The sequence below is a fragment of the Oryx dammah genome, unplaced genomic scaffold (assembly GCF_014754425.2).
Source record: "Oryx dammah isolate SB20612 unplaced genomic scaffold, SCBI_Odam_1.1 HiC_scaffold_26, whole genome shotgun sequence".
In the NCBI taxonomy this organism is placed as follows: domain Eukaryota; kingdom Metazoa; phylum Chordata; class Mammalia; order Artiodactyla; family Bovidae; genus Oryx; species Oryx dammah.
The window spans coordinates 88,392,066-88,408,954 of NW_024070210.1; the positions used below are offsets into that span (position 1 = coordinate 88,392,066).

At 36.9% G+C, this 16,889-nt stretch overlaps 1 protein-coding gene across 2 annotated transcripts in view; it reads left to right on the top strand.

Moving 5' to 3' along the window:
• The window catches only part of DPP8 (dipeptidyl peptidase 8), a 57,380-nt gene that overhangs the window by 28,667 nt on the left and 11,824 nt on the right, over positions 1-16,889 (top strand). For both annotated transcript variants that reach the window (XR_005718584.1, XM_040225844.1), the window contains 8 exons: positions 68-129; positions 1,750-1,850; positions 2,624-2,801; positions 3,686-3,845; positions 6,468-6,547; positions 9,307-9,459; positions 9,713-9,848; positions 11,354-11,499. Coding sequence is in view for 1 of the 2 variants with exons in the window: in XM_040225844.1 (XP_040081778.1) it covers positions 68-129; positions 1,750-1,850; positions 2,624-2,801; positions 3,686-3,845; positions 6,468-6,547; positions 9,307-9,459; positions 9,713-9,848; positions 11,354-11,499 (1,016 nt within the window). In the remaining variant the exon portion in view is untranslated. The remainder of the gene's footprint in view (positions 1-67; positions 130-1,749; positions 1,851-2,623; positions 2,802-3,685; positions 3,846-6,467; positions 6,548-9,306; positions 9,460-9,712; positions 9,849-11,353; positions 11,500-16,889) is intronic.

Here is a 16,889-nt window from a genome sequence, read left to right on the forward strand (position 1 = left end):
AGGTTTCATCTGCTAAAATTAGTTTGAATAGCTTTTTATTACTGTTTGTTTATATCTCTTCCTAAAGGCACAGCAAATCCAAAAGTCACTTTTAAGATGTCAGAAATACTGATTGATGCTGAAGGAAGGGTAAGTATAAAATGCTGAGTTAACTTTTGTATCATTTTGTCTGTCAACAGAGATTGTAGATATGCTTTCTTATATTTTGGACTTGTGGAACTTACTGAGACACTTGTAGATCATGATTTCAGGTTGACCTCATTTTCTACTTTGAAAACTTTCTTACTGGTTCCCAAGTTAGGAATATGGGGAGATGCATATTTACCATTCCTTTCCAGTAGTTTTTCCTCTTTGCCTTTGTTAAGTCTCCAGATCAGTATTTCTTAAATAGTGGTTATTGACTGATGAGTTACCCTCTGTGTTGAATAGTTGTCTGTCTTAGATTAAATATCCCTCATGTCTTTTTTAAAAAACAATCTTTTCTGCCAGACTTTTTAAAAACAGCTTTATTGAAGTATAATTCACTTACAATATAATTCACTCATTTAAAGTTTAAAATGGCTTTTAGTATATTCTCAAGATTTGTGCAGCTATCACCATGGTCAATTTTAGAACATTTTCCTTATTCCTAAAGGAAATTCACATCCCTTAGTCATCACCCCCAAACCTCTCCATGCCCCCCAGCCCTAGGCGGCCACTAATCTGTTTTCTGTCTATGGATCTACCTGTTCTGGACATTTCATATAAATGGAATCATACAGTATCTAGTCTGTTCTTTCACTTAACATCTTATTTTCAAGCACTAATCCTGTGGCACCAAGTAACAGCACTTCACTACTTTTTATCACCTAAAAATACTCTATTGTGTGGATATATACCACATTTTATTTACCCACTCATCAGTTTTAGACATTTGGGTTCTTCCAAATTTTGGTTACTAAACGTAATGCTCCCAGTAATGTGGGTGTAGAAGTTTTTGTACGGTCATTCATTTTCATTTCTCTTGGTTAGATACCTCGGAGTGGAATTGTTGGGTCTTATTATAATTCTGTATTTTAACCTTTTGAGGAACTTCCAAACGGTTTCCACAGTGGCTTCACTACTTTATATTTCCACCAGCAGTGTATGAGGTTTGCAACTTCTCCACATCTTCATCAACTCTTGTTATTATTTGTCTTGTAGCCATCCTAGGGGATTTGAAGTTGCATCTTATTGTGGTTTTGATATACATTTTTCTAATAACTAATGATGTTGAGCATCTTTTCACGTGCTTATTGGCCGTTTGTATATCTTCTTTGGAGAGCAATCTATTCAGATCCCTTTGTTCATTTTTAAAAATTTATATTTTAAAGTGTGTTAGCCAGACTATTGAGGGAAAATGGTTTGCTTACTCAAGACCATTTCACTATTGTACATATAGTATTTTAAACTAAAACGCAAAGAACTAGAGACTACTATTTTTCTTAGATACTAAAGTCTATAAAGTGATTAAAATCTGATTTTACCAGTTACTATCAAGAGTTCTATTAGTATAAACTCATGGAAAAAAACTTTTAGACTGTGCTAATTCTTTTAGTTAGAACTTTTTTAGACATAAAGAACACCAGTAAAGGTAACCCATGACTTACTGCTGGTTTTGCTATACCCTGTGTACCTAAGACTGAACAAGTGTCATGCTGTTAAAGATGGTGCTTTAAGTAGACCAGTATCAGTCTTCTGTAACTAGATCCCTTTTTTCTTTTTCAATAGATAATAGATGTCATAGATAAGGAACTAATTCAGCCTTTTGAGATTCTGTTTGAAGGAGTTGAATATATTGCCAGAGCTGGATGGACTCCAGAGGGAAAATAGTGCGTATGTTAAATTGTCACTTCTTTACAAATAATTTAGGACCCAGAACTGTCTGTGCTATTAGGCTCTTCCTTTCCTTTGGAGCTGTTTTCACATGTAAATTTGCAAGGTAGTTCTGCACAAAGAATTTTTCCTGAACTCAGTGGACTTGTAATCCTATAAGCATAGGTGCATTGCATTTTATTTCTGTCTCTTACTTACCCAGTGACAGTTTCACAGTGTTATTTGTGGTTAAAGTAGGACTTTCAGGCTCATATGTAAGTATATGTGTTTTTTAATTGTATAATTTAAGCAGAAATATTTGTACAGCCTTATGTGAAGATGATTACATGTATTTCCTGTGTCTGATGTGGACAACAGGAGTTTTCATGGGGCTGGCATTTGTTGACATTAAAGGGAGAAAATAATTTCAGAGGCCATCTGTGATTTTGGAAATGTAAAGAAAACTACTTTTAAAACCTCTACTCAAGCTTAACTTTAAAAAAATAAGTGGAATGTGTGTACCTATGGTTGATCCATGTTGATCTAAGGCAGAAACCAATACTGTATTTTAATTATCCTTCAATTAAAGATAAACTTTAAAAAATAAGAAGTGTAGAATGAACTAATACTTTTCATTAGCTGTTTGTAAGTGATAATTTAACATATACTAAAGCAATACTGTCACTGTGATTACAGAAATAACTGATGGGTGCTAGGGGAAAGATTAGTGGAATATTCATTTTCCGAAAGTAAGCTTTATTTTGTTCTTTTCTTTTGTTTATTTAAATAGTGCATGGGCCATCCTACTAGATCGCTCCCAAACTCGCCTACAGATAGTGTTGATCTCACCTGAATTATTTATCCCAGTAGAAGATGATGCCATGGAAAGACAGAGATTCATCGAGTCAGTGCCTGACTCTGTGACACCACTGATTATCTATGAAGAAACAACAGACATCTGGATAAATGTATACATGTTTTCTTGTAATACTTGGTTTAAATATTTTCTCAGAATGCTAAAGTAAATGAAGCTTGATAGCAAACTATCAAAAGAAATTTCTTAAGTTCACAGCAATTTTGAATGTTATTTGCTTAGTTTGAGCATTTCAAATGGGAATGTTGGTTCCAGAATGGGGAATGGTTTGTAGATGAAAGGTCAATGCCATTCCAATGACATCTCCCTGGATGCTGAATTGCCCTTGTTTCTGGACACATCAGATGTTGAAAACACAACCTCACCAGTGCCTCTGAGAGGACCACAAGAGTCCTGGCTAGAAAAAACTTTCTCTTTTAAGTTGGTAAACTATCCCAAAATATACCAGTTTCAGATTGAATCTTTCATTTTCCAGTTTAATGGAAGAAACTTACACAAGATACCAAGTAAATAAAGCCAGTTCACTCTCCTCTGGCTGCATATAGGCTTCATATGATTCACCTAACACATAACATCTGTTTTCCCTTGAATTGTTAGAATATTTCTCTCTGGAAAAGAAAAGTGAAAAATCATTTTTTCTCATAATTCTTATAATAAGATTTATATCATTAAATAAACTTTGTGCCATTTTTCAAAGAATTGCAGAGATGGTGAGTAAGAAACAGCTTTTGGTTGTATTTTTCATTTTTCTCCATTTGGAAACATTTATTTCTCAGTAGATGATGTCTTTGACTAAAGTAAGATAAATATGAAAGGCCCAGGCAAAATCTGTAATTGTACATATACCCCATAATCTGACAGTTACTTATATTTCAGAAAATGTTTATCAAGTAATTCTTCTTTCTCTCTGGCTTAGTCAAATTGTTTGCATAGTATTCTCATTAATGTATATAGTAAATTAATCTATTTATTTTACAGATCCATGACATCTTTCATGTTTTTCCCCAAAGTCATGAAGATGAAATTGAATTTATTTTTGCCTCTGAATGCAAAACAGGTTTCCGTCATTTATATAAAATCACATCCATTTTAAAGGAGAGCAAATATAAACGATCCAGTGGTGGGCTGCCTGCCCCAAGTAAGAAGTTCTTTTCTATTTAAAAAGAGGCAGAAGGTGGGAGGGTATATATGAGGTAGCTAGAGCAGTCAAATTCATAAACATAGAAAGTGGTTGCCGGGAGCTGAAAGGAAAATGTGTAAGCCTAGAAAAAATGAAATAGTGCATTGGATACTTCTGTGTTTTTAAAAAGACTGAATATGGTTTTCTACTTTAATAATACAGAGTTTGTTCTAGAATACTGGACATTCAGTGATGTTATGTTGTATGCTTTACTGCCATTTATAACTTAACAGACTCAACATAGCCATTTTTTAAAAATTGTGGTAAAATATGCATAACAAAATTTACCGTTTTAAGTGTGTGGTTTCTTGACATTAAGTATATTCCCTGCTGTTCTGCAACCGTTACCACCATCCATCTCCAGGATTTTTTTTCATCTTCCAGAACTGATTCTGTCCAATAAATAATATCCAATTTAGTGGTAAATAATTAATAGCTTCTCATTCCTTCCTCCTTCCTTCTCCTGGCAGCCACTTTCTATCTTTATGAATTTGACTGCTCTAGCTACCTTGTATACATGGAATCACACAGTATGTGTCCTTTAATGACAGGCTTATTTCATTTAGTATAGTGTCTTCAAGGTTTGTCCGGATTGTAGAATGTGTCAGATGTCCTACCTTTTTAAGGTTGAATAATATTCCATTGTACGCGTAAACACATTTTGTTTACCCGTTCATCTGTCTATTAACAGTAAGGTTACTTCTTTAGACCATTTTATATAATGCTGTAATGAGCATGGGTGGACAAATACCAGTTTGAAACCCTGCTTTCAATTCTTTTGGGTATATATCCAGAAGTGAAATTGCTTAGTATTTTAATTCTTTAAAGTTTTTTGAGGAACCACCACAATACACTTTCAATAGCAGCTACACCTTAATACATTCCCATTAGAAAGTGCACAGAAGTTCCAGTTTCTCTACATCCTTGCTAACACTTGTTGTTTTCTGGGTGTAGTTCTTTTTTTGTTTGTTTTGTTTTGGTTTTTGTTTTTGGCGGGGTTTTGGTAAGAGCCACGCTAATGGATATGCAATGGTATATCGTTGTGCTTTTGATTCGCATTTTCCTAGTGTTTAGTAACATCATATTATTTAGCCAGTTTGTATCTCTTTAGAGATATGTCTATTTGAATCCTTTGTGGACTTTTTAATTGGATTATTTGTTTTTTTCAACATGAGTTTTAACATCATTCTTATTTGGGAAACACTGACCTACAATTTAGGACAGCAGAGTAAATAGTACCTATGACTTGCTCCTTCTCTTAGCATGAATTAAAAAAAAAAAAAAATCAGACTAGATCTTGTATATCCAAGATGGAGATTTCTTCCCTAAGAGGCTTAGTTTAATTTGACCCTTGGTGTGAAATTGCTCTTACTTGTTCCTCTGTTGTTCAGAAATTAAATCTACTTAGAGATTCCAGAAAGTTTAGTGATGAAGACTGGTCAAAGAGCTATGAATAGTAATTCACTAAAACAACATTCTTGGGACAGGGGTTAAAAGATAACTTAAAATTTTATACTCGTATTGAAGAATGAGAAGCACTGTCACCTCAGCTGACATTCTTTTCAGAACACTTAGCCCCTGTTCCTCTCAGTGTCTGCTTCTGGGCCCTTCAGCTTGTCTACCTCTTTCCATTTCCCTCCTTTTTACTTAGACTTTCTTGCTCCAGATATTTATCCTTTTCCTTGATGTCCATTTTATTTTCCTCTTCCCTCCTCTTTTTTCTTCCATAAGTGGCTATAATGTGTAACAATTAGTATTTGTTATATATTAAATAATACTTTTTTTCTGGTGATAAAATTTAAAGTACTAAGTTGAATTTTTGTATCTAAGAAAAAGAAAATGAGTCTTTTTTTAACTTGAGTAGGACTCTACTTAAGATTCTATATCATCTCAGCCTCTTCTCAGCTATCACGTTGAGAGCCAGAGCTGGCAGCAATTAGGCAGAGAGCAGGGGTTTCTTTCTTTTTTTATTTTAACCTTCTCCTTAGGCCACTGAGAGAGCCTCATCTACCAAGACAGAATCTTACAAAGATAAATGGAAAATGTTGTTATTTACTATGGTAATATTCAATTTGTTTTTTGCAAATAATAAACAGTTGTATTAAAATTGTCCTTCTCTGGCTTAAGTAGTTTGTTGCATTTCTAGAAGAAATGCCTCGTAGACACATTAGATTGTTTTTGTCTGTCTAACCAAAGGTCTAGGAATGCAAGTGCTTTTCTGTCTTTACAGTAAGAGTGTATTTTGCTGATTTAACTTTAGTTACATGGATCATTCCGTTACTATTAAGAAGACTCATACTTGGAATTTTTTTTAACTGTAGACTTTATGTTGAGGTGAAATTCACATGACATTAACCATTTTAAAGGGAACGTTTAGAATGAATGGTGGCATTTAGTACATTCAGTGTTGCGCAGCTACTACCTCTCTTTAGTTCCAAAAGATTTTCATTATTCTAGATAGAACTTTGAATTTTTCAGTGTTCCCTTTTTGAAAAAAAGAGTTTAGAATACTATTTTTCATTGTTTCATTTGCTTATAGTCTGATGTAAAGTACTGAATTATAATTATATTTATCTTTAGGTGATTTCAAGTGTCCTATCAAAGAGGAAATAGCAATTACCAGTGGTGAATGGGAAGTTCTTGGCCGGCATGGATCTAATGTATGTTCTTTTATTCTACTGATATGTTTAGTCAACATCAGCTGTGTGTATGCAGTACTGAAAATCAGTAGTGCAACTTCATATGACCCCAGTATTTTGAAAATACTGCTGCTGCTGCTAAGTCGCTTCAGTCGTGTCCGACTCTGTGCGACCCCATAGACGGCAGCCTGCCAGGCTCCCCGGTCCCTGGGATTCTCCAGGCAAGAACACGAGTGGGTTGCCATTTCCTTCTCCAATGCATGAAAGTGAAAAGTGAAAGTGAAGTCACTCAGTCGTGTCCGACTCTTGGCGACCCCATGGACGGCACCCCACCAGGCTCCTCTGTCCGTGGGATTTTCCAGGCAAGAGTACTGGAGTGGGGTGCCATTGCCTTCTCCAAAAATACTGCTAGGGCCTCAAAAAACCCAAGTTGTTGGAAAGGGAGAATCTTAGTTTAAATTCTAAATCTCACCCATTTAATAATGCTGATATTAGATGTGTTCTGGCTGCTAAAGGTCACCATTTTCAGATGCAGTGTTGCATCTTAGTAAGGAAAGGGCTGGTGCATACTTTCCAAGTCTCACAAAAGTGAGTGAGGATATAGTTTGAAAATTATTTCTGAATCTCTTATAGACTACTTGTGTCATTTCTGCATTAGTGCATTTACAGTTCCTGAGGTAGTGATGCTCTTTCATTCACCTGTTTATCTTATCTCACAAATTTAAAGTTTCATATACCACTTACAAATTATAATGGACATTTATACAGAGCATAGATTGATAAGGAAGGGAAGAAGTCCATCCTCTGTTTCACTGTTGGCATATGGCTTGCTATAGCAATTCAATGAACTCTAATTTTTTTTCTAGTACCTTGTGCTTGTTTCAGCTTTCAGTTAGGTGGTCAGTTTCATGAGATCTCTAAGAGCTCCATCCTTTGTATGTGTGATACATAAAGTTAAGTTGAGGTGTGCTACCAGGATTTAGTGAAGGCCTATGATTTCCTCAAATTGATTGAGAACTTTATTGAAGAATTATGTATACTGGCTACTATAGAAGTCACTCAGTTCCTTAGGTGATTAAGGAGAAAGAATGAAGATACAGATCCCAGGTTTGTTTTTGTTAGTGTGATAACTTTAGAATATAATAGGCAACCTTTAAAGTCTCATTTCCACTGGCAGTGTCAGTTGGCCTTCTGGTTATATACTCAATATATTTTTTTCTGTTTAGGGACCCTTAAATGTTACTGTCAGATGTTAGTGGAATTCTTAAGTTCTGATAATAAAAATTTACACTAATATAAACTTCATGCTGTGTAATGGTTGGATAATACTGCAGGAAACCCCAAAATTATACAAAGCTGAACCTTATTTGGGCAACCTAAATGTCTTTCTATTACTTGCTGTAATGGGCATCAGCTCTTTTCTATCATGCCTATTTATGTGATATATTTGTCTCTCTTTCTTACTCTTCTGTTTTCCCTCTATTCTTGCGTTTTTTTTTTTTTGAAGTTATCTTTCCATTTTCTACTTTTGTAGGTGACCTGTTCACCCAAAGATTTTTAATGCCAGTAACTGAGTAAATCTTTGAGGCTTCTGTTAGCCACTTAGGGTTCTCAAAGTGTGGTCTCTAGACCACAAAGTATCAATATCACCTGGAAACTTTAGAACTACTAGGCCCACCCTAAACCTCTTGAATTGAGAAAGTTGTCTGGAGGTGGGATTCAGCCATCTGTTTTACAAACCCCTCAGGTGATTCTGATGTAAAGTTGTTACATGAAACAAAGAAAAAAGGAATAAGGAATTAACTATTTATTTAGTTTTGAAAGGCCTGACTTCTAACTGCTAAGTCAAGAGCAGAACCAGTCCTGACCTTTTACACAGATTAACACATACCTCTGAAGCTTCATGAAAGTTTGTTCTGCCATCTCTTATCCTTTGTATCCTTTCTATGTCATATAGGCCTTACTTAATGTCAACTGTGTTTATTTCTATATCCATGCATGCTAAAATATGTTTGCAATGATTAAGAAGCTTCTTGAAGAAAATGTGGCATCTAAAAGTATTTGCTTTTAGAAATACACCTTTGTTTTCTGTATAAAAGTTTGGATTTTATTAAACATTATTTGAGTAGGCTGCTGGAAGATTTTGAAAAGGAACAATAAAAGCCATTTATTTAGACTCTCACTGTAATTTGGGAGGAATATTAAGTGAATTCAGCTGTGAGTGTACTGGCAGTTTTTTTGTGTTCTGAATGAAGACTTAAAAGATCCTTCATACTTATTTATAAACTATGCCAGTATGGAAACTGATGGAGTGATTGAGTAGAGTTATTCCCCAACCCAATAGATAAAACATTTTTGCAAATTTGTACAAAAGACCAAAAAAAAAAAAAAAACTGCCTAAGATACTGCTGCACTGAGAAATAGACAGGAGGCTAAAATTAGATTCTTCTAGATGTGCATGAATGGTTGACCTGAGCTGTGATATAGATATTTTTTCTCTGTAAAGGTTAGTCGTTTCAATGAAATAATTTTTGTATTTTAAGAAAAGCACACATTTTACCATATAGGAAATTAGCAGCAGCATGCAGCTCAGGCGTCCTTTTAACTTCCTGAACAGGATCTCTTAAGACATGAACAAAACCGACTCAAGCTTATTAACATCGGTGACAAATTTTTAAAGAGAGGCACAAGTCGGAGTGTGACTCAAATGATTCTGAGTAAAATTGACTGGTCTTGCCAAGGTTATACTAGCACTGATTTTTATGTTGTTATTTTGACAGATCCAGGTTGATGAAGTCAGAAAGCTGGTATATTTTGAAGGCACCAAAGACTCTCCTTTAGAACATCACCTGTATGTGGTCAGTTATGTAAATCCTGGAGAGGTGACGAGGCTGACTGACCGTGGTTATTCGCACTCTTGCTGCATCAGCCGGGTATTAAGTCCCTGTTTGAAAAGGGTTTCCTGTCATATAAAAAACCTCTGCTCATATAATACTCCTTTTTAGTAACGTGAAAAGTGAAATGGCCTATAAAAACCTTAGCCTTAACTTTAGCATTGTATATCTATTCACATAAATGGTCAGACTGTTACCATACTCCTGCTATAGCATCAACGCAGATATAACAACAGATTACCTTTTTTTAGTTTTCCCTGAGGGAAAAAATAATTGTTTTTCCTTTCTCTAGCATTGTGACTTCTTTATAAGTAAGTATAGTAACCAGAAGAACCCACACTGTGTGTCCCTTTACAAGCTGTCAAGTCCTGACGATGACCCAACCTACAAAACAAAAGAATTCTGGGCCACACTCTTGGATTCAGCAGGTACTCATTCTCCTGAACCCTATCTTAAGCGAGATTAGTACATTAGTGCTCTAAACCCGTGTTGTAGGTCCACATTTCCTGACAGAGCCTTCCTGCCCCTCACCACTGCCTGTCCTTCGGCTGCTGGCTGATCCCATCCCGCCTAGTCTATCAGTTATCAAATAAGGCTGGTTACTTCTTACTCCAGGCAGGAGCAAGACTGGAAGGCCTTTTTGAAAATAAGATTAAAATAATCAAGATTAGTCCAGGTTCGATGCATGATACTGGATGCTTGGGGCTGGTGCACTGGGACGACCCAGAGGGATGGTACGGGGAGGCGGGGGGGAGGGGGGTTCAGGATGGGGAACCTGTGTATACCTGTGGTGGATTCATGTTGATGTGTGGCAAAACCAATACAATATTGTAAAGTAATTAACCTCCAATGAAAATAAGTAAATTTATATTTTTTAAAAAAAGATAGCACTCCATAAAAATAAAATAAATAAATAATAAAATAAAATAAGATAACAGCTAGGAAGTGATTTATCCACGTTTGGATGATTTCCCAGGTAAACAACTGAACTCGAACGTCATAGAGACTGAACTAGTAATACTCTTGAGCAGGGAAGCTGTAGCTTTAAGGAATACCCAGCTGGTAGCTTTCTTAAATTTCTACCAGCACTTGCAATGGCCCTCTTAATAAAAGATAAATCCTCATTTTGTATGGGAGTGAAGAGCACTATGATTACCTGAATTTAAAATGCTTGATTTCTTAAATATAAATAATGGACTAATATATTATATCTTTTAATTCATTTTATACCCAAATCCTTTTTTTCTGTTAGGTATTTTCACTCATAAATATCTCCTAAGGGGTTAAGAAATTAGTGCAAAACCACAAGGTATAGGTATGTTCTGCTGCTGCTGCTGTGTCACTTCAGTCGTGTCCGACTCTGTGCGACCCCATAGACGGCAGCCTGCCAGGCTCCCCCATCCCTGGGATTCTCTGGTGTCCACAATTAGAATTTGTAATATGCCGATCTCTGCTTCAACTGGAACATTATCCAGTATACACAGACTTGGGAGAGGTCTGTGAAGCTTTCAAACACTGATCATGATTTTTTTTTTCTGGGTTCTGATTAGGCTTACTTGATCATAAAGAAATGTTTTTGAGCACCTGCTTTGAGCAAGTTAAGTTAATTTGTGCTCTCAGTTTCTCATCAGGTATATGGCTTAACCATCGATAGGTTATATAAGCTGAGAGCAAAGTATTTGTGTTCTGCATGTAAATACCTCCTGGGCTCCAATGATTATTGATAATACTTTGTGTCTGCTTCTGAAATGGATAATTTGATGTCTTCATTAGATTTCCTTTTTAAATATAACTATTTGTGCTTAATTTCTTGCTTACCATCTAAGAGACGGATAGTTAGTTATTAGGGTAGTGGGTTTATGGTATTTTTTCCTTGCGCTCAGATTGTCAAGCTCCCACAAGAACTTTACAGAATGCGTTTACCTTCTCCCAGGTCCTCTTCCTGACTATACCCCTCCAGAAATCTTTTCTTTTGAAAGCACTACTGGATTTACATTGTACGGGATGCTATACAAACCTCATGATCTACAACCTGGAAAGAAATACCCCACTGTGCTGTTTATATATGGTGGTCCTCAGGTAGGCATATTTCTGTCCATATGTGTATGTGTTTTCATTTTCTTTTTTTTAGATAATTTGTCATTTAAATGTCTGGTCAATTGTTTAAAATTTGAGCATTGCTGAGCCTCTGCTGTTGCTGACTCTGGCTTATGCTCTCATTACCCAGTTTAGGAGTTTAGGAAGCTGGGTTTTGTTAGGTAGCGAATTTGAAAATCAATGTCACTTTCATTTTTTTTGGCCATGCTGCTTTGCTTGTGGGATCTTAGTCCCCCAACCAGGGATTGAACCAGGGCCCTTGGCAGTGAAAGTGCAGAGTCTTAACCACTGGACTGCCAGGGAATTTCCTCAATGTCAATTTCTTAATTCACAGTGAGGACTGTAACTGTCATGGGGAATGTAATAGTCATGTCAGTTAGTAAATATGTTGTAGTCTAGGTAGAGAACTTGTTTGGAAAATGATATTAAATAATTAAATGTCTTGGTTAATAAAGAATCTTTACAGATATTTTTGAAACCTTTGGTATCCTAATGAATTCCCCCTCTTCATTCTAAGGCCAGATCTCTCAAGCAAGCTGTAATACTTTTATCAGCTAGTTAAGGCAGCTGCTGGAGAAGGAAATGGCAACCCACTCCGGTATTCTTGCCTAGAGAATCCCGTGGACAGAGGAGCCTGGTGGGCTGCTGTCTATGGGGTCACACAGAGTCGGACACGACTGAGCGACTTCACTTTCACTTTTCACTTTGATACATTGGAGAAGGAAATGGCAACCCACTCCAGTGTTCTTGCCTGGAGAATCCCAGGGACAGGGGAGCCTGGTGGGCTGCCGTCTATGGGGTCGCACAGAGTCGGACACGACTGAAGCGACTTAGCAGCAAAATTTAAACCCGAGGCTTCCGAGGTGGCATTAGTGGTAAAGAATCTGCCTGCCAGTGCAGGAGACCCAAGACATGCAGTTTCGGTCCCTGGGTTGGGAAGATCCCCTGGAAGAGGACATGGCAACCCACTCCAGTATTCTTGTCTGGAGAACCCCATGGACAGAGGAACCTGGTGGGCTACAGTCCACGGGGTCACAAAGAGTCATGACTGAAGCAGCTTAGTACAGCACATACTGTTCTTCAGCACTGCAAGAAGTTTACATATTGATTTTCTTTTTTTTCCTGCATTAAATAGTAGCATGTGAGTATTAAGGAAATTTTACTATCAGAGTAAAGTGTTTTGGGTAGGTTAGTTGGTTAACTGGTAATTTTTTTTTAAATTTAATCTTGGTTATATATCTCACATTGAGCCCCTAAAGAAGTTAGAATTATACATATGTATATGCTTTTTTCCTAATATAACTCTCTCTTTTTAAAAATTAATCTATTTTTGACTGTGCTGGGTCTTTGCTACTATACTCAGGCATTCTGTAGGTTTGGCCAGCAGGGGCTACTCTTTGTTGCAGTTGCGCAGGTTCTCATGTGATGGCTTCTCTCATCACAGAGCACAAGGTCTAGGTGCTTGGGCTTCCCAGCTTCAGGAGTTGCGGCTCCTGGGCTCGAGAGCACAGGCTCCGTAGTTGTGGCACATGGACTTAGTTGCACCGTGTCGTGTGGGATCTTCCTAGACCAGGGATTGAACCTGTGTCTCCTGCATTGGCAAATGGATTCTTATCTGCTGTACCATCAGGGAGGTCCAATTACAACTCTCTAGAATTCAGTAAATATCCTATTTTATAGTTATAGCCAGTTATTCAGATCTGGAAGTGTATCTAGGTGTCAAGTTATCGAAAACATAAAAGGTAGCTACATAAGCCATAACATCTCAGCAGTGATGATCATATATCAGCTTGTCACTTTGCCACTGTTTAATGTGTTTTACAAACAAAAGTGATTTTCATTGTAGTTATCTACACATAAATTATGAAAGAGTTAAATGAGACTTCTCTTAAAAACTTGGAAGCCAGATCTTTGTGAACTTAAAGGCGTAATATAAAGAAATTCAAGAGAGAAACTACAGGACACTCCTAAAAGCTTTGCATGTTCTGTTATTTAAATAAGAAGGATGTTTCTTCTTCCCAATGAATAAATGATATATGAGATATGTGAGAAACATGCTATAAAAACTAGCTGGTTATCTAGATTTTTAAGACTAAAGGACTCCTTATATTAGTGAAGTGAAGTCGCTCAGTCATGTCTGACTCTTTGTGACTTCATGGACTGTAGCCTGCCAGGCTCCTCAGTCCATGGAATTTTCCAGGCAGGAGTACTGGAGTGGGTTGCCATTTCCTTCTCCAGGGGATCTTCCCAACCCAGGGATTGAACCCGGGTCTCCTGCATTGTAGGTAGACGCTTTACCGTCTGAGCTACCAGGGAAGCCCTCCTTATATTGGTAATTAAGTTTAAAAAGTCTAAGCCATATGAAAAGATAGTGTCACTAATCATTAGGGAAATGCAAATCAAAACCACAGTGAGATAGCACTTCATACCCTTTAGAATAGCTCTTTTTTTAATAAAAAAGAAAATAATAAGGGTAAGGGTATAGAAAAATTGGAACTCTGCTTTGCTGATGGGAATGTAAAATGATGCAGCCGCTGTGAAAAACAATATAGCAGTACTTCAAAAATGTATACATGGAATCATACTCTGATCCAGCAATTCCATTTCAGGCTGTATACCCAAAAGAATTGAAAGCAGAGACTCGGATACTTGTTTGAGTTACAGGTGTGCAGTGTCAATTGCAGCATCATTCACAATAGCCAAAAGGTGGAAGCAACCCCAGTGTCCAATGTGATATATAAAGGAATATTATGCAGCCTTAAAAAAGGAGGAAATTCTGACTTATGCTACATGGATAAACCTTGAGGATATTGTGCTAAGTGAAATAAGCTAGGCACAAAAGGATAAATATTGTATTATTCCACTTGTGTGAGAGACCCAGAAGAAGCAAATTCATAGAGATAGAAAGTAGAATAGAGCTTGTCAGGGACTGGGGGAAGGATAGGAATTATTGTTTAAAGATTTGAAGTTTCTGTTTGAGGTGATGAAAAGGCTCTGGATATCAGTAGTGGTGGTGGTTGTACAACAGTGTGAATGTACTTAATACTACTAAAATAGAGCTGTTTGTTTCTCAAAGTGTTCTTTGGATGCATTCAAATTTGGTGAGGCCACAGGAAAATCTGGTGTTCAGTCTGCAGGGAGATTTCACCATAAGACTTTGAGTGATAGAATCGGTTGGCATTTCAACCCATTGGGAGATCATTCATCCTTGTGTTTGATAATCATTTTGATTAGTTATGAAGAGACTCCTTAATGTAAGACCACATCTTTCTACTAGCACACAGTAACCTTGCAAAATTTGATTAAATCCTAAACGTGATCCAAACCTTTTTTTTTTTTTCTTCCCTTGGTGGGGTATTCAGGTCAAAGTGGAAGTCTTTTTGAATAAGGAACAATGTCTCAATTCATAACATGAAAGGAATTACTTCCTGATTAAATGTAGCAGTGCCTGCAGTAGGACATAAGTGAAACCAAGGAAAGCAACAAATAATTCTATTTGAAGTTGTTAAGGCTTATGGCTTTAAACTTTTTATTGACAACAGTAGTGTTGTTTAAAAATGTTTATTTAGGAGAAGGCAATGGCACCCCACTCCAGTACTCTTGCCTGGAAAATCCCATGGATGGAGGAGCCTGGTAGGCTGCAGTCCATGGGGTCGCAAAGAGTCAGATACAACTGAGCGACTTCATTTCACTTTTCACTTTGATGCATTGGAGAAGGAAATGGCAACCCACTCCAGTGTCCTTGCCTGGAGAATTCCAGGGACGGGGAAGCCTGGTGGGCTGCCCTCTATGGGGTCACACAGAGTCGGACACAACTGAAGTGACTTAGCAGCAACCTAGAAACATATTAGAAACCCTTCCTGGAAAAGGCATGGAATTAGTTTGTATCATGCTTGCTAAGTGCTTCCTAGGCTTTGTTTGGTAAGCGTAAAAGTCGCAAATCTCACATCATTATATCAAAAAATGAATGTCTTTCTCTGTATTTTTGATGTGTATTTAATCATGGATCATACCGTGGATTGTAAAAGGTTTTATTTCAACTATGTGTGAAATCAATACATGGTTATTAATAAAAGTGAATGCCTTTTAAAAAATAAAAATGTTTATTTAACAAATACGATACTTCCTATGTGTCGGACCTGTTCTGCAAACATAAATACATAAGAGAGGTTAAAATAGCAGAGTACAGGTTTTGAAGAATTGATACTGAAGAAAACTTTTGAATTCTTGGTGCTAAAGGGCATTATGTTTAAGTACCTTCTTCTAAGAAGAAGCAGGCCTTGAGGCTGCAAAGGCAAAAACACTGGCTCTGGGGGAAAATGTTTCTATCAGGCAACTGAGGCCGTCTTCGGTGATTTACAGCAGGCAAAGAAGTGAGTTAATTTTCTTATATGTTCGTATTTGTGTTCTTCTAGGCTTACTACTTCTTTTTGCAGCTCCCTTCCTTTAAAAACAAGCACCTTTGCCCACCAAACACCTCTTCCCAAGGTAGAAAAGAAAACCATCATTCTCTATTTTTCATTCATTCATTCAGCAAATAGTTACTGAGTGCCTGTTATGTACCAAGCAGTATTCTAGGCAGTGAGGATACCACAATAAACAAGTCAGACTAATGTCCCACCCTCATGAAGATTAATGAGGAAAATAAGATAAATTATACAACTTTATATAATGGCAGTGTTATGAATAATTGTTGAGAAGGAAGATAACAAAGTGAGGGTTCTGATTGGAAGGTCAAGGAAGCTCTCTAAGGTTGCAGAGGATGAGAAGGGATGAGCAATGTTAAAGATCTGAGGGAAGAGCATTCCAGTCTGAGGGAAAAGTAAATGTCAAGGTCCTGGGGTTAGAACCAACTCAATATAATTGATAGTAAGACTAGAATACAGTGCTCAAGGGGGAGAAATGGTATGAGATGAGGTGAGAGAAAATAGCCAAGGACCAAATATTGTAGGGTCTCAAAGGCAGTGGTAAGGAGTTTAGATCTTACTCTGATCTAAATGCCCTACCATTAGAAGGAACCAAGCTATAAAGTCATACCTGGTTTACATTTTTAAAACATCGTTCTGTTACTATGAGAATAGCTTATATGGAGGCAAGTATAGAAACAGAAAGACCTGTTTGGCAGTTGTTACAGTGGTAACTAAGCATCCAGAAGTTCAAAAGGAAGATTTTTGTACATGCCCACCTCCAGTCTAGCCTAGTAAATGATCAGTAGATGTTGATTGAGTGAATATAGCATCAATTCTTATTTTAATTCCTAACTTGGTTTTCCCAATGGTTTCCACCAGAGAACGCTTTCTCAGTTTTGCCAGAATGCATTTTTTGTTTATTATCTGTCTTTGTTGTTGTTGTTCAGTCCCCCAGTTGTCTGA